The sequence below is a fragment of the Manacus candei genome, unplaced genomic scaffold (assembly GCF_025592945.1).
Source record: "Manacus candei isolate 608988 ecotype Guabito, Panama unplaced genomic scaffold, ASM2559294v1 h1tg000041l, whole genome shotgun sequence".
Classification (NCBI taxonomy): Eukaryota; Metazoa; Chordata; class Aves; order Passeriformes; family Pipridae; genus Manacus; species Manacus candei.
In genome coordinates, this window is record NW_026138089.1 from 3127401 (window position 1) to 3148499 (window position 21099).

The 21099-nt window shown below is 43.2% G+C and overlaps 1 protein-coding gene across 1 annotated transcript; it reads right to left on the bottom strand.

Moving 5' to 3' along the window:
- Positions 1 to 4231: 4231 nt before the first annotated feature.
- Positions 4232 to 16638, bottom strand: LOC127474409 (organic solute transporter subunit alpha-like). Its single transcript, XM_051795101.1, has 8 exons — positions 16275 to 16638; positions 14694 to 14845; positions 14505 to 14578; positions 12933 to 13091; positions 9954 to 10065; positions 8914 to 9060; positions 7474 to 7579; positions 4232 to 6985 (listed from the first exon to the last, which is right to left on the bottom strand). Exons 1-8 carry the CDS (start codon positions 16351 to 16353, stop codon positions 6699 to 6701), a joined length of 1116 nt encoding a protein of 371 aa, XP_051651061.1. The 5' UTR covers positions 16354 to 16638; the 3' UTR covers positions 4232 to 6698.
- Between the last annotated feature and the right edge of the window lie 4461 nt (positions 16639 to 21099).

Consider the following 21099-nt stretch of genomic DNA (forward strand, 5'->3'; position numbering starts at 1 on the left):
CTTAAAAGAGTTAAACTTTTGATTTATTGGTCAACATACAAAGCGTGTAGGCAGAGCTAACAAGCTAAAGTGCTCACCACCCCTGATAAGGCACCCGAGGAGCCCTGGCTGGCCGAGTTTACTTTCAATTCTAGAGGAGACGAGTTGGCTTTTGTGGCCACTTGGAAAGGGCTGATTGTTGACATTGCTCAACTGCCATTTTTGGGCTAGTTGGTTTTGTTTCTGTAGGATTTCACATGCTTTTCATATTGTTTTTTCTTGTTAAGAACCCTTGAGCTGCTAATTATCCCTGTGTCAACACTCTGCCCTTTACCAGGCATTTTACCTTTCTCCTTATGGCTCTGCTCTGCAGAACATCTCTCAGCGCTTCTGCACAGCTTAGCAGTTCTCCAAGAGGTCTGAACCAATTTCAGCTTGTAACAAAACCATTCCTTAGTTCCCAGATGGCATCTGTGATATGAAGCTTGAGTCTCTAAAGGGGAAACTGACACTTTTCAGCTGCTAAATTGCATTAAAGGAAACAAAAGTAGTTCTATCCTACCTTTAGTTTTCTACATATGCTGTGACCTACCTGCAGAATGGATGCTGGACAGACAGGTCTTAAAGAATGTGGTCTATTTGTAGTTGTCAAGAGACCAGATATCCACAAATGAAAGGGATGCTCTCTCCCTAGAACTGACCAAAACTGTCCAAAATATTGCCAAAATTTGTCTGATTTCTCCCACAAAACTGTAAAAGTTATTCAATAAATTCTTCTTCCTGTTTTTCAATGCACTTCCTGCAGCAGAGTTTTCTTTTCCTTGTTCGAAGAACAATAAAAATATTCTGAGATTTCAAGCTACCTTAGCAGCATGACAACTGCCTGATTATTTGTTAGTAAGTGGCATCAATATAGGTATAACAAACTTCTTTTGAATGTAAAGAAATGGAGAAATTGAGAAATAGGGGAAAAAAAGAAAAAGAATGTTTTGCAAAAATAGATTCTGAACTTTTCCAATGCGTTGCTTTGATTGTCTTCGTGTTGTCAAGCAGCCCAATGCATAGACACAGTTCTCTAGATTTCCCTGCCTTTTGCTAAAACAAAGATGATCATGCTAATTCAGACAAGTGTTAGAATCACCTAGTTAACACTTTTAAAGGGATCTAAAGCAGTGCAAAAGTCAGTATATTATCTATCTCTCTTCCCCCACACTCTATGTCATCCATTTTACCTGGGAGCTCAGGAGTGCAAGCAGATTCATGAGCTGTCCTGCAGGAATACCTGAATGGCTGTCAGCCAAAGCAGCAGTCAGACTTTTTTAACAGGGTAATGAAGCCAAGTGCAATGCATTGAAGAGGTGGAGTTGTTGAAACAGAGCTATTCTAGCATTTGCATTAGCTGTGGAGCAAATGGCTGCTGTCTTCTCTTTCATCCATGAGTCTTCTTCTGGGCCTCTCTGTTGCTTGCACTAAATCTACCTATTCCCTAACTTGCCCTATTTACCACTGTTCATATTCTAATACTGTTACTTAACTTCTTCCCCTACTCCAGCTCTGGGAACCATGGGATCACAACTGTTATTGTGATTTTTTTTTTTTTTTAACTTGGCCTCTACTAGAAAGCAGGCTCTACCTGTCCTGGGTCTGCAGGCATGAGCCTACACCTTTGTACCTCCTCCCTGAGGAGTACTTAGGTGATCCTTTTCTCTCTTGAGCAGGGAGAATGAGGCAGGGACAAGTGTGAGGGTGCAGGAGCAGAGAGGACAATTGGATATAGGGATAGAAAGGTCTATAGCCAGCACCTCAAACACATCCTTTGGGTATTAAGTCATGAGGCCTTTGCTGCTGACATGTGAGAAACACAATGACATGACAAGCTTGCCACTGCAAAGAGGTCTGCTGGGGAAACCTCTTCAAGGTTCCAGCACTGCCTCTGCTGCAACCAACAGGAGCCCACACCATGGTCTTCTGGAACAGGGGGGATTCAGTTAGTGTTGCCTTAAAAATAACAACTCGAAGGACCGATGGAAAAGAGCACTGAGCAGCTTCTCTTTGCCAGCCTCCTCCTGCAATGTTACAAGGTGCTAGAGTTCATTCTCTCACCTCTTTGTGGGTTGTTCATGCTACATTCCCCTACATGACACTCCAGGAGACTTCATGTTCAGTGCTCACCCTCCTGCCTGCATCTTTAGCACCTGGGCACCTAAAACATGACATCTTTTCCCCTGTTCTCATGAATTATTTCCAAATGTCTGAATGTCGGGGTTGACAGAGAACCTGTCAGCAGCCTGGCAATTAGTGATGAGGAATATAACCAGCTTTTAGGAAATATTTACTGTAATGCCGGACGGAACAAACGTAATGCAGCCCAGACCAAAGGTCACCAATTAAAATGTGTATAGTGTCACCAACAGCATGTCACAGCATGGACAGTGTCTTCAGTGTCACCAATAAGAGTGTGTGCAGTGTCTACAGTTTTTTATGCTTGAGACTTTTGACCAATTGTGTTGTGGCACGATAGTGTACAAAGAATATAAAAGAAACACTTGAGAGCAATAAACAGCTTCCTGTTCACCTCACACCTGGACTGTGTTGCTTTGGCCGTTCCGACATTATCAGCGACATCTGAAGTCTCTTAAACATCAGTCACACACCTCTGTGTATGCTTATCTTTCTGTTTAATGTTATTAATCACAAAAGACACTGATAAAGTTACCTTTACCCTTCCTCACATGATAATCCCAAGCAAACATGGCATAAAGGTTACGCACTCACCTTAACACTCATTGCTTTACAACAGCTGTATCAAATGAGCTGTATCAAATTGTGAAATTTATCTTCTAGCTCTTGGTAACTGTTTTCAAATTCTTCAATCACAAACACGTAATTGAAAGCGAATTTTTTTCGCTGACCTGAAAGGGATCATTATCAGAACTGAGAGTGGAGGCACTTCCGGCTTTCTGTTTTGTTTTTCCATACTCAGACTGACTAAGGTCCACCTTGGAGGTGGTGATTTAAGTTTTCATTTGAAGAGTGCCTGAATGAAGGCACTGCAATAGAGGCCACATGTTGCCCCTGGCTATTTGCTCCTTAGGCACCTACCTAGACACCCACCTTAATTAGGCAAGATACAGTTACTGGTCTGAGCCAGAGGAGGGCGAGAAATTCTTAATTAAAAAAAAAAAAGAAAAAAAGAAAAAAAGAAAAAGAAATTTGTAGCAATAAGACCCACACATTCATACATTCTGCTGCATTCACATAACCTCTAAATCAGGAAAGCTCTTAGCCATGTATTTAAGAAAATGTGCGTCTAATTTTGCTCTGGAAAGACTTCTGTGTAAGTAAGTGGTATTTGGAATGAGATGTCCATGACTGCACACAGTAAAAAGATTTGCTGCCAAATCTGAAGTCTGCTTGAAGTCTTTTTTGCTGAAATATGTCAGATGAAGGTCACAACAAGTATTAAATATCTATCCAAAACCATAACCTGTGGCTAAATCAGGCCCACACTGGCGTTAACAAGATATCTTTAACAGGCGCTCCAGAGACACAACAGATACCAGACCACCAGCGAGGAGTAAAGAACTCCTGCTGTGCCCCAGCAGCTGCCTTCTCTGGAGCAGCACAGACACCACTTCTCCACACACTCCATCTGTTTTTGTATGCACTCTCCGTGCTATGGCACAGGGATCTGCTTTCCCTGCCACAAAGCCCACCCATCAAGGCAATGCCTTTTGCAGAACCACTACAGAAAACACAAAGATGCTTCACCAAGTCAAAATATTTTATTTTCCAATTTTGAAGCTGATTGAACTCACAGCCAACCATTCCCAATGTCACTATCAAATTCAGTATTGCTCTGCAAGCCTATGTATGTAACTGCGGCCCAGACTACACTGATATAAGGCAACATTAGAATATTCCCATAGCCATAATGTTAAAATACACTAAGAAGATTTCTCATGTCTAGAACATGTTAGCTGATCTCAGTTAATTTGAATGCACACACTCTAATGCAGAGTGAAATTTTTCACATAAATCATATTTCAAGGGAAAAGTGTGCAGATTCTCTCATATTAATGCAGTTCAAAAATCTGTATTAATTTCCCAGACTACCCGCTTAGAAGAAGAGATTAAATATAAAAATTACTTAACCACTTCCAAACAAAAATAATGCAAGTTTTCTACTATAATGGAATCCTTAAGTTGTTAAAGAAAATATTATTTCTGATCTCAGAAAGAAGAAAACATTTTGTTTAATTCAGCCCCACTTTCTACTGCCAGATGGCTCACTAGTTGTTTTCAGAACATTTCATTTCCCACCACTCCCCAAACTGAAAGCCATTTTTTAAATTCAATGTAAGCTAAAAATAAAGCCCCATTATCTGTTGGAGTGGGTCCAGAAGAGGGCCACAGAAATTATCAAAGGGCTGGAGCCCTTCACCCTGTGAAGTCAGGCTGAGGGAGATGGGAGTGTTCAGCCTGGAGAAGAGAAGGCTTTGGGCAGATCTTATTGTGGCCTTCCAGTACCTAAAGGGAACTACGAGAAAGATTAGCAGGTCCTGTTGCAATAGGACAAGGGGGTAATGGTTTTAAACTACAAGAGGGTAGATTTAGGATGGATATAAGTAAGAAATTTTTTACAATGAGAGTGGTAAAACACCAGAACAGGTGGTCCAGAGAGGTGCTAGATGCCCCATCCCTGGAAACACTCAAGGTCAGGTTGAATGGAGCTCTGAGCAACCTGATCTAGTTGAAGATGTCCCTGCTCACTGCAGGGGGCATCTAGACCTAGATCACCTTCTAAGATCCCTTTGAACCCAAAGTATACTATATTTCTATCTGCCTAGCTTTGCTCTGATGATAAGTTGTATTTGATACAATATATGTAGAAGATGTCATTAAAATATTTTACAACATTTGCCCAGCCTACTTATGGAATCAGCAATCTTACTGCATGGATTGGGTACTTCCCTCTAGGGATCAGACTGCATGAGGATGAACAAGTGCTCATATGTGGTGCTGCACCTCCTGCCCAACCAACAGAATATCCAAATGCATAGTAAACACAGTATCCTCTTATTAATTATAGTGAGCTAAACCAATGCAATTAGGTTCATCCAAGAACATCAGGATCATTTGCAAAAAGTTAAAAAAGGTTTATACCAAACACAGAAATGGTTGCAAATTGGAAAGACCCTGTAACACTTTAAGTCCTCCTGAATGCCTGGGCAGGTCAGATTTGGGGTGAAGAAGCTGGGGAGGTGAGCGTTTGTGGGAGGAGATTCCATAGAATTATGAAATCATTTCGGTTGATCAAGATCTTTAAGATCATCAAGTCTAACAGTTAACCTAGCATTGCCAAGTCCACCACTAAACCATGTCCCCAAATGCCACATATATGCCTTTTAAATACCTTCTGGGATGGTGACTCCACTTCCCTGTGCAGCCTGTTCCTGTGCTTGTCAATCATTTTGGTGAATAAATTTTTCCTAATACCCAATCTAAACCTCCCCTGAAAAAACTTGAGGCCATTTGCTCTCATCCTTTTCCTTGTTACTTGGGAGAAGAGACCAACCCCCACTTTGTTACAACCTTCTTTCAGGTGGTTGTAGAGAGCAGTAAGGTCTCCCCTGAGCCTCCTTTTCTCCAAGTTAAACACCCCCAGCTCTCTCAGCTGATCCTCACCAGACTTGTGCTCCAGACGCTTCACCAGCTCCGTTGCCCTTCTCTGGACACACTCCAGCACCTCAATGTCCTTCTTGTAGTGAGGGGCCCAAAACTGAACACAGGATTCGAGGTGTGGCCTCATCAGTGCTGAGTACAGAGGGACAGTCACTTCCCTGGTCCTGCTGGCTATACTTTTTCTGATAAAAGCCAGGATGCCATTGGACTTCTTGGCCACCTGGGCACACTGCTGGCTCACATTCAGACAGCTGTCAAACAGCACCCCCAACATTCCTTTCAATTGCTCTCATCCCCACAGACACTGTTAGTACAAAGATCTTAAATATCTCTCCCACTTTCCAAGCAGAGAACCAAAGCACCATGTAACATTACAGACCAGTGGCAGAAGACATCCCAGACTCTAACTCCTATTTTCTTTTTCCAGGACAGTGACAGAGAACCTGCCATCCCAGGTTCATCATCAGGAAGAGCATCTGTCAGTAACATATTTACAAACAGTAATTGTGTATTTACCAATTTAGGAGCTGCATTGCCAAGGAATGTAAAAAGTCTTGCCCTAAAAAGATCATGATTTCTGTAGATGGAGAGCCCACACAGGTTTGGGGATTTCAGATCAAACATATGCAACTGTATTTACTGATCAGAATTAGCTATAGTGAGCTCATGGCAGGGAGTGGGAAATGATCTATTGTAATGGAGAAAGGATGAGAAAATGCTGCTTTGGACATATGACAGCAATGCAGGGTGAAATTAGATTTTAAAAAGATAAAAAAGATGAACAAGAATGTCTCTGGATTAACTCTAAATCATATCCATTCTAATAGCTAAAAAATAAAAATAAAAATAAAAAAAATCACATTGACAGTTTGGCACCCTCAAGTGCTCAGTAACAGCATAAAAGTACATGGTATAAAATCTTACTAAATTACATGGTATGAAAACACTCACACCATGTTTGCATCTCTGGAGAATGAACAGGGTTATCTTTCCACTACTGGTCCTTGCAGTTCTACAGCTCACAGACATTTGTGTCAGAAGTTGTTCTGACATGGACAGTGGCTACTTGTGGTGCAAGAATATACAGATTCCTGAGCTGAGCTTCCAGCTACTGCAGAACAGGAGGGCTTATTGCAGAATTTTGGCAAGCCATCTTCAACAACTGCACCATTCAGGATAATCTTAGAAGTCTGCTTCTTGTCCCTAGCTTCTTCATCTGTGCACTCCAGGGGCTCCAGGTCATGGTATTTTCTCCGATATATGACTCTTGAGATTACAGTTATCAGAAACATTTCCATGATGAGAAGCTGCTGGGCTATATCTGCCAAAAAAAAAAAAAAAGAGGCAAAGAAAAGCCCCCCAAAGGGGGAGATTACTATCAGATGCAAAATTAATACCCAGCTCATTAATTCATTAATTTTCACCTGTGCAAAGGGAACAAACTTTACCATTCAGTCCCTGTAACAGTATGTCTCATGCTCAGCAACATCAGCTACAGAATTCCAGTATTGCCCATCAATAAGCATGCAATAAATTATGAATCAAAAACATAAGAGAATTAACAGCAATTATGCATTTTGATTTCTTTTCCTCTCACTTCTGATTCCATCTCTTCTCATTAACAAGTTTTTCTCTATGAGTGTCACAGCTATAAAACTTTTATTCTTGTTTTTTTAACTAAAAACTGAGATTCTTGAAAAGCTAATGATCCCAGGAAATTAGTTCTTTGGGAAAACACCAGATATTGCAGTTAGCAACGCTGAACTGGCACCTTTATAAGTAAATGAAAAACATTCTTCTCAAACTTACATGATGCTCTGGCTGTAGAGGAGAGTGGTGGAGCACAGGGAATGATTCTTTGTGTGGCCAACATGCGGATAATAACGGTCTGCAGGTGGTTCAGAACAACAATAAACTGCACCAGAAAGAGAAAACAAATGCCTGAGCTACCAGAAAAGGATTTATAGTTCACACACCAATTCTGCTTTCATAACAGAACCTCTTTTGCCTCATTCCTCCTTTCTTGCCCTCCCTCTCCTCTCATCTACCAGCAGGCTGCCTGCCATTCTGCAGCATTCATCTTAAGGTCAGGATGATATTGCTCTGAAGATGAGTATTAAATTATAGCTCAACTTGAAAAGTGCTTCTTCTCAGCCCTTCATTTGGGAGGTACAATATACACAAACCTCCCAGCTAGGATTTTAAATGATGCTGAGCTCTGAATAACAGGTAACAAGGTTTTAAAAACTGCCTGTTAATTTGACCTATGAGCTTATATTCTCAAGAACTCAAAGAATGTTTTTTTCTGCTGTCTCCTCTTTTTGCCACAGCAGGGAGACATCCTAGTCCCCAGGTTATATGGGACTGGCTTCTTTCTAGGAGGTAGGAAGGACTCTTTGCCTCTTGAATCCAGCAACCATCACCTGTGCATCATATTACCTGCTACTCTCTGAGAAAGGCCTTTGCCACTGTGGAGATACCAAAGTATTTCTGTAGCTGCCTGAGTATAAACCCTCACAGTACCAGAGTTTGCCATCCTAAGCCTGAATTCACCCTAACACATCTTTGCAGGTATGACCATCTGTTATAAGTGCTTAATAATTTACTTAACAGACACCTTAGTGCACCAACCTTTCTATGTCCTGCTCAAGAAATATGCATAACCAAGGATTCTTCTGCACTCTTTTCAAGGTTATGAGGAAGAGCGTGGCCTTGTCCCTGTGCTTGTTCAATCTAATGTATCTGGTTCTATTCCTTACTATATAACAATTTCCAGACATTAATAAGTTTCATTATTATCTAACCCTGAAATGCAGAATGGCCAAGAAAAATACTGTTAAAACAGAATATTGTGGCATGCTGAAATGCTTCAAACAACAGCCACCCACACAATGCAATATATCCTCTCCTGATTTTTAGAGACACACACTAACATTTTAACATTGCATTTTGTGATACCACATCGACAAAGCTTCAAGCCCCGCAGATGGTGTGATTTTATACTTTATCTGGTATAAAGATAGACAGATTTTATGTGTCTTTCACATCTCCAGCACTTCTGAGAGACAAGAGGTAAATTGGCTCGAGACAAAACTGAACAGTAGCTTTAATCAGGTAAAAATACGCCCTTGCACACTGTATTTAATGGGAGAAAATATTGTAACTTTTCAATGAGGGACCAAGAACTAGAGAGACAGTGTTGCATCAGCAGTTAAGAAAAATTCTTACCAAAAATATTAAACTTCTCACCTGATAAAGGGCAAACTTTGGGATAATGTTCTTACAGGTAAGGAGAGTCCTAACCTTTCGAAATACGATTCCAACTGCCCACAGAGCAGTAAGGGTAAGGACACCCATGAAGATGTTGATCCATAGCGCAGGTTCTTTGGGAGATAACTGAGAAGCAAATAAAATAAGAGCACCTTATAGAACCTTACTTTGCATTTTACTGTTTCCAGGAAGAAGTTGTGAACTAGACGATCCAGATGTTCAAATGCTTGTTCCCATCTCCATGAAAGCTGGTGGCAGCAGCAGCTGCTGGGCTTTGCATGGGGAAACTGCACAGAACCAACTGTTGGCTCATGCTCTCACCCAACAGGCATCAACATGGAAATCTGTTCAGCCTTGGAAGGTACCAGTTGACACAACCCCTCAATCTGACCCCAGAAGCAGCTGACAACGCTCAGCAGCTCATGAGAACATATCCAACGTGACATCTCAAATGGGTCATTTGTTTTATACCATGAAACAACAAAAAAAGAATTACTTTTAATCTCAGTTGTCTAAGAGGTGCAAAATTATTATCAGTCACAGACTTCTCCATCATCTTGCAGGTTACATGGGACAAAGCAGAAGTACAGCACTATCTTTTCTACTTTGCACAGATATAAAAATCACCATGATTTGCAGAAAAGCATAGAATTAGGCTTCCTGTTTACACGTGCTAGTACATGCACTTTTTTCTTAAGGCTGTACCTTTAAAAAACACAGGGCAGGTACATCACACAGGGCAACTTGTAGTCCCACTGTTCTAACCATACAAACTGGGAAATGTATTGGAGCATGTCTGATGCCAAACATACCCTGATGCCCAGTTTCTTTCCAAGAGAAGACAGGAAATTGAGGGTCTAGAAGGTAGAAATTATATGCTTCAAGGTCAAAAAGAATACAGTAAAGACTTACTTGGAAGTGCTCCCAGATTTCACAGGTCAGTTGTAGGCTAAGACAGTAACATCAACCCTAAAACCTATGGATTTTGTGGACCACCTCTGATTAAAATATTTACTTACATTGTCAAGGAGGTAATTGCCATTACTCCAAAGCACTATTGATAAAAATACGAGCACAGGTCGAAAGACAGCAAACTGAAAGGTGCCCACCTTCAGCCAAAAGAGGGTTTGCCTGGCCAAAAAACAAAAATAAAAAAAAAAATTAGATAGACCAAGATCTTATTAGCAACCTTAATAACATTTTTTGGATACTATCAACTGCAAAACTTTTCCACTCCTGTAGTATGTGGCTAAAATATGAGAAGGAACAGCTTCAAGATTAGAATATCTTTCCAAGAATTTCCCAGTGTTTATTTAATAAAGTCTCTACAAAAATAGTACTTTTCCTGCTCTGTAGCAACTACATACTGGGCAAAATGTGATGTCTTTCTCTGTCCTGAAGCTAACCAGGGAGCCAGTAGCAGCATAACCGGTTTCTGAACAATAATGCTCTTGCCTTGTTGTATTATTATTTCAGTTCTCTGGTGAAGTTGGGCAATTCAGCCTTCCTGTTGAGACACTTTCTAGTCCTGTGGTAGATCAAGAAAGGGAATCATACAGACCTAGGTGAAAGGACTGGTAGTTTTTCAATACATCATGAATAGTACCACATAAGCATATGGTTTTGCTCCGCTGCAGTCTAACAGAAGAAAGGAACTGTCTTTCACTTGGCAAACTGCACAAGGTCAGCAGGACAGCTCAGGATTTCCTCACCTCTGTCAGTATAAACTGGGTCCAGAACACAGCCCATACACAGTAACCTGGCCAGGCAGCATTAAAGGCCAGCAGGAAAGGGGCAAACGAACTTTCTAACAGAGGGGATGAAAGCTGACTGACCTGAAATCTCCTTTAGTCTTCACAGGACAAGCTATAGCTGCTACATATGGCTCATGTTTTAAGTCTGTTCCTGTGTATTATTTCCTATACTGTCAATGTTATCTTCACTGTAGCTCCTTGGGCCCTTGAGTCTGCCATGAGAGATGCCTCAGCAGAAAACATTTATATGTTACAGAATACAGCCATGAACCAGAAATTATAGGAATTGCTCAATGAATATAGCTAATAACCACAGGATTATGAACAGCACAAACACATGTGGAAAGACCTGCAATGGACCAGCCACTTAGTGTGTGCTTTTTAAAAGATTTATTATTCCCAAAGGGCTTTAAAGAATAATAAATATGACAAACAGTGCAGTCATTGCAATGCCATGAGTTGTTTCCCTTGTCAATTCTTTACAGAGAGGGTAATCAGGCATTGGAATGGGCTGCCCAGGGAAGTGGTGGATTCTCCATCCCTGGAGGTTTCTAAGATGAGACTGGATGTGGCACTTAGTGCCATGGGCTGGTAACCGCAGTGGTAGAAGATCAAGGGTTGGACTTGATGATCTTGGAGGTCCTTTCCAGCCTGGCTGATTCTATGATTCAATGTGGGTCTATCTTTGTTGACCATCAGATTTCTTCTGCCAGATCTCTCTCCATTGCACTACTTGTTACCCTGCCTCACCTGTACCTTGTTATTTTTCCCAGGACTGCTTGATAGCCTATGTTTTTTTAAAAGAACAAATCCCTCCCTTGGAGTACCTCCCTGTTTCCCCATAAGATACCTACAGGAGGACATGAGATTGACTTTGCTCTGGTATAGCTTGCTCGTATTTGAAAAAGAAAAAAAAAAGTCACCCTGTAATGGGAAAAGGCTGGAAGTTAGAAGCAGAGAGCAGATGGATTTCCCAGTACTACAGAGAAGCCAAAAGCCCTCTGCAGATCAAAAAGCCTTTTTTTTAAACACACAGCTGTCCTTCCTCCCAGCAGCAGTAGGCATTATCTAGTTCCTGAAATGAGTCCATATTAGCTAATATCATCCTGCATAAGCTGTCTTTGGACTGACCAACAGCAGGCAGGGCATAGTACAGGATCCTCTCCCAAGCTCCCAGTTACCACAACCTATACAGAGGGTGACAGACACAGGAAGAAAAACAAATAAAGATACATTTTTTAGTTGGTTTACTACTTGGTACCCCCGCCATGTAAATATTTAGTGTTATTCTGTTAAAACAAAATGATGGAAACAAGAGTTTAAATTCTAATACCAAATGGGGAAGTTTAAGGAAGAATTAATATAGTAAAAAATAAGAATTTTTGAAAATGTGTCAGAAACCACTATGCTGTGTTCTGTTTGATGCTTTCCTTTAACAGATTGTAAAGTCCCCAAGGTCCCTCTGACACTAAAGTCCACGCCCTCATAGAATAGTCTCTGTCTTGCACATTCAGTCCTTCAGATTTTGCTTATAATGAGAGAAACAGTCTTGTGCTCTGTGCCAGTAGGAAAGCCCTGGGAAATACATGAGGCTTCCAGGCTGTGGAGCAGCCTGCACATGACAGAGTGACACGAGCCAGAGGAGGAGCCCCACCAGGCAAGGTCTATGTTACAGAGGTCTATATTGGCTCCTGTAGGTGCAGCTCTCTATCCTTACTCCACTTCTCAAAGATCCTTTAATACTTACTAGAAGAAAACATATGCTTTTGCCTCATCAGATAATGCCATTTCATTGAGATCAAAACTTTCCAGAAATTACACCTACTTTTTGTTGTAAAAATTATTTTAAACCGAAGTAGTTTTAAAGTCAAAATCAGAAAGAAACATTTAAATTTTAGCAAAGTGAGAGAAATTTTCTATCAAGACAGTCTCCATCTGACAATTCTGCTTGTGAAAAATACCCAGTTTGAAGATATTTGTTCCCTTCTGGAATAGAAAGAAACTGAAATCTCAATTATTAGGCTTTCTAGAGTAGAATTTCCTCCTCCCACAACCCCCTGCCTTATAGAAACAAAATAAATTAGAGGTGGTGTACAGCCCCAAAGTGACAACGCTGTTTAAAAGAGACGCTTGAAACTGACTTTGGGGAAGCGAGGGAGGCCCTTTGCTGTAAGCCTGGCTTTGCCAAATTGGCTGAATTCCCGCAGCCGTTTTCAAGCTGGGAAATCTTAAAGGGCAACTCACCTAGTGATGGGCACACGAGGGAGGCAAAGGCAGCAGCAGCAGCAGGGGCCGGTGCTGATCGTGAAGTGACTCTTTTCAAACCGCCTGAGGAGCAGCTTTTGACCTCCGCACTCTTTGATCATCATCATCAGGAACTTGTGGATAACTATGGCAAAAAATCTAGGAGAGGAAGAGAATTGCAGCTTGAACTTGCCTGTGTATCTCTCGTATGCCTGCGCAGGCTAGTGCTGCCTTCTAAGTTTTTAATTTTTACAGCTTATGCTTTGCAATCAACAAAAATTCTGGCACTATCTGTGAGAAACCTCCCACTTTCCTTCATCTTAGAGGGCCAGAACAGCCCTAACCTCACTGAGAGAGGAATAAACCGAGGCACAGAGCAACTGTGGAATTTCCCAAAGCCACTCTGGTGGCTGGTGGCAGAGTCAGTATTAAAGCACATGATTTTCTGACCCAAGTCATTATGGCTTTATTTTTCCATAAGTTATCTATTCCTGACTGGTCCAAACTTTTTAGAACAAGTCCTCTTCCTCCTCAAACACAGCTTCCAATCAACAAACGTGGCTAGGTTCATATATACATCTATCATTAAATGTGCTGGCCCAGTCAGGGCGTGGTTCCTTTGCAGACAAAGCTGATCCAAGTACCAACTGCTTCAACCCCCCCTCTCCCTCCTTCCCCATCTGCACATTCTCAACCCTTCCCAGGAACTGATTCATGGAAATCCAGCCAAATAAAAGGGGTCCTCTTCTGCTGCACTGCCTGCAGATTGGGCGAGGGAGGGGGGGAATTCAAACACACTTGAAGTGCCACAGGACTTGGAGGTTTCTGGCAGTCTGCACTACCTGCACTACTGCTGCATGCTGACAGTGTTCCCTGCTACAGTGTTTTCCCTCCTCTTTTACTCTACTCTTTTAGTAAATTCAGTGTAACATGGGGTGAGACAGCTCATGAAAGTCTGTGATGCTGTCTTGCACTGTGTGCCAAAGTCATCCCAAAATGTGGAGTGCTCAAGGCCACAGCAACCCCGACCTGGTTCTGCCCATCAGGGCTGTGCCATCATATCCAGAAATCAGGGACCACATTCCTCCCTTCTCTGTGCATGCCAGAGCTGTCATGCTTGTACAGAAAGTGCTTTTATCAGGACAACTGTGGAACATTTTTACACTGATATACTCATCGGAGGTTCACTTGCCACCATTAATAACAAACCTCCACGGCTCATTATTAGTAAAAGTGCAGGAGAGAAGTCATAGGTCAGACTCTCATTTCCCATGACATGCAGAGAGAGGAAAGACAGAGTACTGCTTCAAAGTGACTGTCAATCTGAAGGATCAATTACATGCGAGTCACAGATCCTTCATGCTAACATTCCCACATTGGAGAACTGTGACACTGGGAACTGTTTCAGCATTCTCCACCTCCCAGGAAAGAACTGCTGAGAGATTTCAACTCAAACAAAAAATTACTAAATTGTTAAATTTACAAAATGACTGTGTTACCAAGGGCAGCAGATGTTTAAAGGGAAGAAATTCAGGGTTTGGGGCAACATCTAGAAACAAGCAGAGTACTCACATTCCTGCTGTGAAATCTGTAAACATTGTTGAGCGAGGAATCCACATGCCAATGCATGAAGTAGTAGAGATCACCTACAGAGAAAGGGGAAGGGCTGTAAGAAGGGCAGAGATAAAGCAGGTTCATGGGGATTTTTTGGGAAACCCTACTTTCAACATTCAGTTTTATCTCATTCCCATGCTAACTTACTGGAGCTGCAGCATTAATCCAAATTATGATTGATCTTTTGGAGGAGGGGATTTTCCTGTAGATGTAGACTGCTTCCTCTATAAATACCAGAATGGCAATTAGTGTCATCAGAGTCAAGGTTGCAAAGAGAAATCTCCCTGGTAGGTCGAGGCCTGCAGAGAGAGAAAGGAAAACAGACAGTTCCAATTTATTTCATAAGCATTTTAAACATTAATGTAACAACACCATCTCTGAGGGGCTTCTTTGCCCTGTTCCTGCAAAGACTTGCACTCAGCCTTAGTTACACGGGCAGACCACTGACTCCATGGAACAATTCAAACACTTAAGTTCATGACTAAATCTTTCCAGGATCTACAGAGAGCACATGGGAAGAATACGCCTTCATGTTCTCAAAGCATTATGCAATAGTCCCCTTCAGAAAGGTGGATTTACAGGACAAATATCCTTAGAGGAACATGAATATATAGCAGAATACAAATGAATACATAATACACACTACATAATACACAATACAAATAAATACAGTAAATACATATTCTGGGAAATTTTCCAGGCAGGCCACAAGCAAACATGTTCACTCATGTATTAGTCCTTTGCTTCCAGTGTATGTCAACAGGCATGTTACATGTAACTTCCTTAGGCAGGTAAACTTAATAGTTCAGTGGAAATTTGTAGGGCACATGATCAATGTAAGGAAAAGCCCCTGATATATCTAGAGTGAGATAAAACTTGATGTCTTCACCTTAATGGTGGATATACATATCAACATTTACCCACACATGACAAGTTTTATGTCTCCACTGACACTGGGTACAGATATCAACTTTTACCCACAGCTGATGGTTGAGGTGCATTTTTTCTCAAGAGTGGTGTTTCCAGAGACAGAAGAAATGCTTAATGAAGTTCATGCTTAATTTAGAAGTTCATGCTCATCGCTGGTATTAACTCCTGCTGTGGCCGCAGCCTATCTGAAGGCCAAGGAGAGCCTCTGCCCCAGGCTCTTTAAGCTAAACCTGCTTCAAAAACCCCTGGCACTTCCAGGCTTGGCTGCAGGCGGAGCAGTGCACGTCTCGGTGGACATCGCCACACCTCAGATCTCACCCGAGAGAGCAGCTCTACGGGCCGGTTCAGCGCTCCGTTCGCCGGGTACCGGGCGGCCCCGGCGCGCCCAGCTTGTTCTCTGGCACTCCCCCCGCAGCTCCGGGTTGGGGGCCGTGCTGTCCCCTCGCCCTGCTCCGAAGCTAGAGGCAGCTCGGCCCCCTGACAGGAGGAGGATCGACCGGGACGGGCGGCTGCCAGCCTCCCTCCGCCCGGGGATTTCCTCGCCGGGGAAGAACGGTGGCGGGGCAGGCAGGGGCAGGGGCACGGGTATGGACAGGGACAGGGAGTGGGACAGGGGCAGGGACAGAGGCAGGGACAAGGGGAGGGACAGGGACAGGGACAGGGGCACGGGCAGGGACAGAGGCAGGGCAGGGCAGGCGCAGCCTCCGCCATCCGCCGCGGGTGGGTGCTGAGGGCACGGCCGGGCAGGGGCCGCTCACGGGTGACGGGCACCCCTTCTCCTCACGCCTCCGCACTTACTCCGGAGAAGCTCCTCGGAGTAGGGCGGCTCGCTGGCGCTGCAGGACGGGTGGAGGGTCCCGTTCGCCTCTCCGTCCATGGCGGCCGTGGGCGGTGCCGGGGGCTGGGGACGGGCGGAGGGGTCGGTGTGTGCCCGCGGTCGGTGCCGGTCCCTGGGGAGTGCGGGCGCGGCGATGCTCGGCCCGGGTCCCCAGGGCTGGTTAATGATTATCCCGGGCCGGGGCGGGCGGCGCAGGGACCGGCCCCGCGCTGCCTCCTGGCGCCCGGCGGGGCGGGCAGTGCCCGGAGCGGGGCAGCGCGCCCATCCTGCTCCCGCTCCGCCTCGAGGGGACGCGTCCCGGCTGTTCCCAGCGTCCTCGCCCGGCTTCGGTGGAGGTGTTTACGGGATCCATCCAGCCCTCCCCGGCCCCATCCTCACAGCCCCAGGGTGTCAGCGCAGCTGGAACCGGGTGCCGGCAGCCGAGGTGGGACGGGAATCGGCCTGGGAGCGGGCTGGATCCCCAGAGCCGGGACCGCCTTCGCCGAGCCCCGGGGCGCTGGCGGAAAGCTGCTCAGTCAATGGGGCAAATATTTGAAGGACTTTTCATGGAGCCCTTCACCAAAGACTTCCCCGATCATCTTGGCTGCAACAAGGTGAGAAGCTGAAGGAAAGCACAGTGAGGGTAGGAATACACCGAGGGGTTCTCCACTCTCCCACATTTCTCCTGCTGGAAGGATCCTTTATGCAGCCTGAGGCTTTTCAGGCTGTTTCCAGGAAAAGGGAATAAGTAATGAAATGATGGAGTTTGGTGACCCACCGAGTTGTTCTGGCTGGTTAGATGGAAAGCTGGCTGCAAGCAGAGGATGGGTGGTTACAGCACCGAGTGACAAAGACTGTAACAGTAGACACAAAGTGGTGTACAGGGGGAAGAGGACAGCCCTAACTATCTATGCAGTGAAGAACCATTGCCACTCAGGAAAAAGGTCTTGGGAGCACAGTGGATTGTCCTCAGAAATGACAGCCGAGGAATCAGCATGGGACAAAAGACAAAGGACTGTGAGGAATTTGTGGATAAAGAAGGGAAGACGCAAAACAACTAAAATACAGATGGAGACCTCCCTTTGCCACATCTTTGACTGCATTGAAAGCTGAAGAGGAGAGCTTTACAGTTGTGCCAGGAGGGATGTGGCAATAACTGGCTGTTAGAATGTGGTATTGGCCCAGTTTTCACAGGCTGCCCAGAGCATCCTCCATCCAGTACATCTGCTGCTGCCCAGCTGCAGAAAGATACAGGCAAAATTCTTGAAACACCATTCCAGCTTATTTTCTATTTGAAAGTCTGTTTACTCATCCTGAAGAAACAGTTGCTAGTAGAGGAGGGAATAATCTTAATACACCATGCATTTTCTACCCAGTTTTCTTGATTTTTTAAAATCAAACTGTTTGCAGTTGATCGCATAATCCAAAATGCAACCAAAAGCTCATTAGTACTGCTGAGATGAAAAGATGGCCTAAGGCATTTGGTTCTTCTTGAGCAGACACAACAGGATTCCCTTCTGCTGCTGTTTTGGTTGCAAGGTCCTTGTATTCCCTGAAAGCTAAAAATAAAAATCCCTGACCTGTGAATCCCTTTTTTGAATGAGGCAGGTTTGGCAATGCTTTTGTTAGAGAAATTCAGACACTGAGTGATAAAACTCATGGCTATTTTACTGTATTTCAAAGAAACACAGAGTCTGCTTTGACTTAAGAATTCCTTGAAGAACCCACACTGCAACAGTTATGGGTTTGACAGTCATATTTAAGCCATTCAGTAACACCAGTTTGGAACAAATATTGCAGCATACACTAGACATGGCATTAGAGAGTTTCCTGTCTCAAACATATAGAAAATTTACAGGCTGAAGTTTAGAGCTAAGGATTAATTCTCACCTGCTGTTGTAGAGATCCATCCAACTCTTTTCTTCTACTGGAGTCTTTTACACAGAATAGAGCCTAAAAAGAAAACCACAGACCCACTGTGATTCTTTTTTGTTAGAAACACCATTTGCCATCTTTGGCTCAAACACTGGATCCACTTCCTTGAAAGCTGCCATACATCTGGGGGAAGCATCACCTCTTCCTCACGTTCTAGGCTATGTCTTGGCGACAATATTTGCCTGACAGTGCTTAAATTTAATAAATCAAACTGAAGAACGTGCCATGATCCCTCAGTTACCACAGCTGGAGGTCTGCTGCTCTGTGCATGCTGCCTTAGCCCAGACTCTTCAGCAGTGTAGGGGATGCCGTGCTGACATCTAAGCCAAATTCTGGGTCTCTACACCAACAGTGAATCCTTTAAATCTCCAGGAGCCTAACTATGTTTTGCTCTCAGCTTCATTATTCTAATTTTTTGTTTAACCTTTTAGTTCAATATATTTTCCACCAAAAAACCTCAATCTTCCACAGTAGAAAAGTATTTATAAATGGATCACCTACCCATTTGGATGCATCAAGAGATTTTCACAGTTCCTCAGAATAGAAACCACCTGTGAATGCAGTTCCCTGTCTCTGGTGACCAGGGGCTTTCTAGTACTATGTGGTTCAGCTCCCTTCTGGACACTGCAGAGCTCAAATTTCTTTCTTCTGAAGAAACACACCCCTTTGTTTCTACTAGTGCGCTCATCCTTTAGAGAGCACTGGGGATGTTTATCTTTCTTCCGTTTTTATGATGACTTTCATTTTCACCTGCCTCGCTGCAGGGATACCTGTGTCCTCTCAGCTCTGTGGAATGGGATGCCTGCTGTGATCACTGCCCCACGGTGTGCAGTGCAGAGGAGTTGATGCCATCATGGTTTCTTCCAGAAGGAGAATTACTGGCCCTCAGGGAGTGACACAGCCCCTCTGTCTCCTGTTGGTGGACCAAGCCTACAGAGGGAAATCCTGATGTCAGCCCTGGCTCAGGAACTGAACAGCAGGAGATCCTCCAGGCTATCTCACAGGGCAAACTCAAAGCTCCATTACACAGGATACATAGGATAGACTATTGTATTTTGGTTGTAGGAAGTCTAGCAGACATCAGTATCACCAGTGCAGATGGGAAAGGTAGATGGGAAATGCAGTCCCTTTCACAGAATCATTTAAATTGGAAAAGACTTTTAAGATCATGAGTCCCACCACAAACCTAACACTGCAGTCCCGAGGCAAGGTTAACTTACCTCCTGGCAGGCTACAGAAACTTCAAGACACATTCCTTTAGTCAGTGAAAATGCACATCAATTGGAGAAAGTTCCAGCTGACTCCGCAAGGGCCCCAGTAACTTTGAACTCCAGGGACAGAAACCCACATGTGGAGCAACTGCATTTGCTAAGTGTAATGCCAGTTAAAAAACAAGGTAGGCATTCAAGTTCAGTTGGAGGAAGTAAAGGGTTCAAGTTGTAGACCAACATACTCCAGAGGTATCAGAAGGAAAGGTTACTACACCCACCTGATTGTCTTCACACATCTGCTGACAGGCAGTTCGGGTCATAAACCACTAATCACAGGGAGAAATCAGCCAGTTTATTGGAGACATATGATTTGAACTGTTTAATCTCATCCCACTGCATTTGCTTAAGACAATCTGGAGACTGATACAAACAGAATGGTAAACTGAATCATCCCAGAAAGAGTTTAACACTCATGAACGGGCAGGGGTAATCATCCTGATTTGAAATGCTGCATTTGTACATCACTGTCATGGAAAAGGAGGTAGAGTCCAACAGTACCTCTGCTAGCAGAGTGTGGACACAGGGAGCACTACAAAAGTGCTTGCAACTATGCTTCTATGAAAGAAGATGCGATCTCTACTCGTATAAGAAATGTCAGCAAAAACGTGTATAAAAGTCTTTAAACTTTTGTTAATGTTTCAGCACAAATGAAAGCAACTGGTTTTTCATTCATTTTTCCCTGTAATGGACAGGAAAAAAAAAAAGAAATAAAAGTAAGGTAAAGGAATATTCACAGAAAGGAAATTAAAAATGAAAGATAAGTGGGAAAATAATACTAACTGAGGATTTAAAATTATGCCAAAACCTAGACTTAATTCATTCTCTTTCAGGAAGAGAGGTAGCTCCAGTTCCCTTAGAAGAAGTCTGGATTCCCTCTGTGTGCTCTGCCAAAACGAAGCTAGACTTTAGTCAAGCACGAAGTACTAGAGTAAAACTCAGAGGCACTGAGTGAAATTACAGGGAAGGAAAATCAACTTTTTGAGCTATTACCAGGGGAGGGGGAAATTATGTTCCTACAGTTCAGGATAACAAGAAAAAATAGTATTGGAAAAATAAATCATCATTTTGCAATGTGATAGGGGACTGTACTTACATACATAGGGGACATTTCTCACAAGTTTTGTACCCAACCATCTAAGAAAAGTCAGCTAAAATTATTCAGCTTTCAATGGCATGTACGTGTTTAATGATGAAATTATTTCCTGTTTTTCAGATATAGCATAATACACAGTTGAACTTAGATGCAACTTGACTTTTTCCACTATAAATCCATTGACTTTTCACCTACTGCCAGTAATAAGCTACCTATTTCAGGAAAGGTGGCTCATTAATGTGAGAGAAGAAACATCTATATCACTGTAAAATAAATTATTAATGGGATTTGCTTGTTATTTGGATCCTGGCAGCAAGTGTAAAAATAAAGAAATACAGTGACTACAATGAAATAAATTAAGATAACAAAAGTAAATTGTAATTTTAGTGCTTATTCAGGTGGACAAATTTCTACATGAAAAAGAATATCAGGTGTGCCAGAAGCTTTACATCTGTGCTCTTAAGAGGAAAGCTTAGACAAAGACTATTATCAGTAGAGAAGTAATTA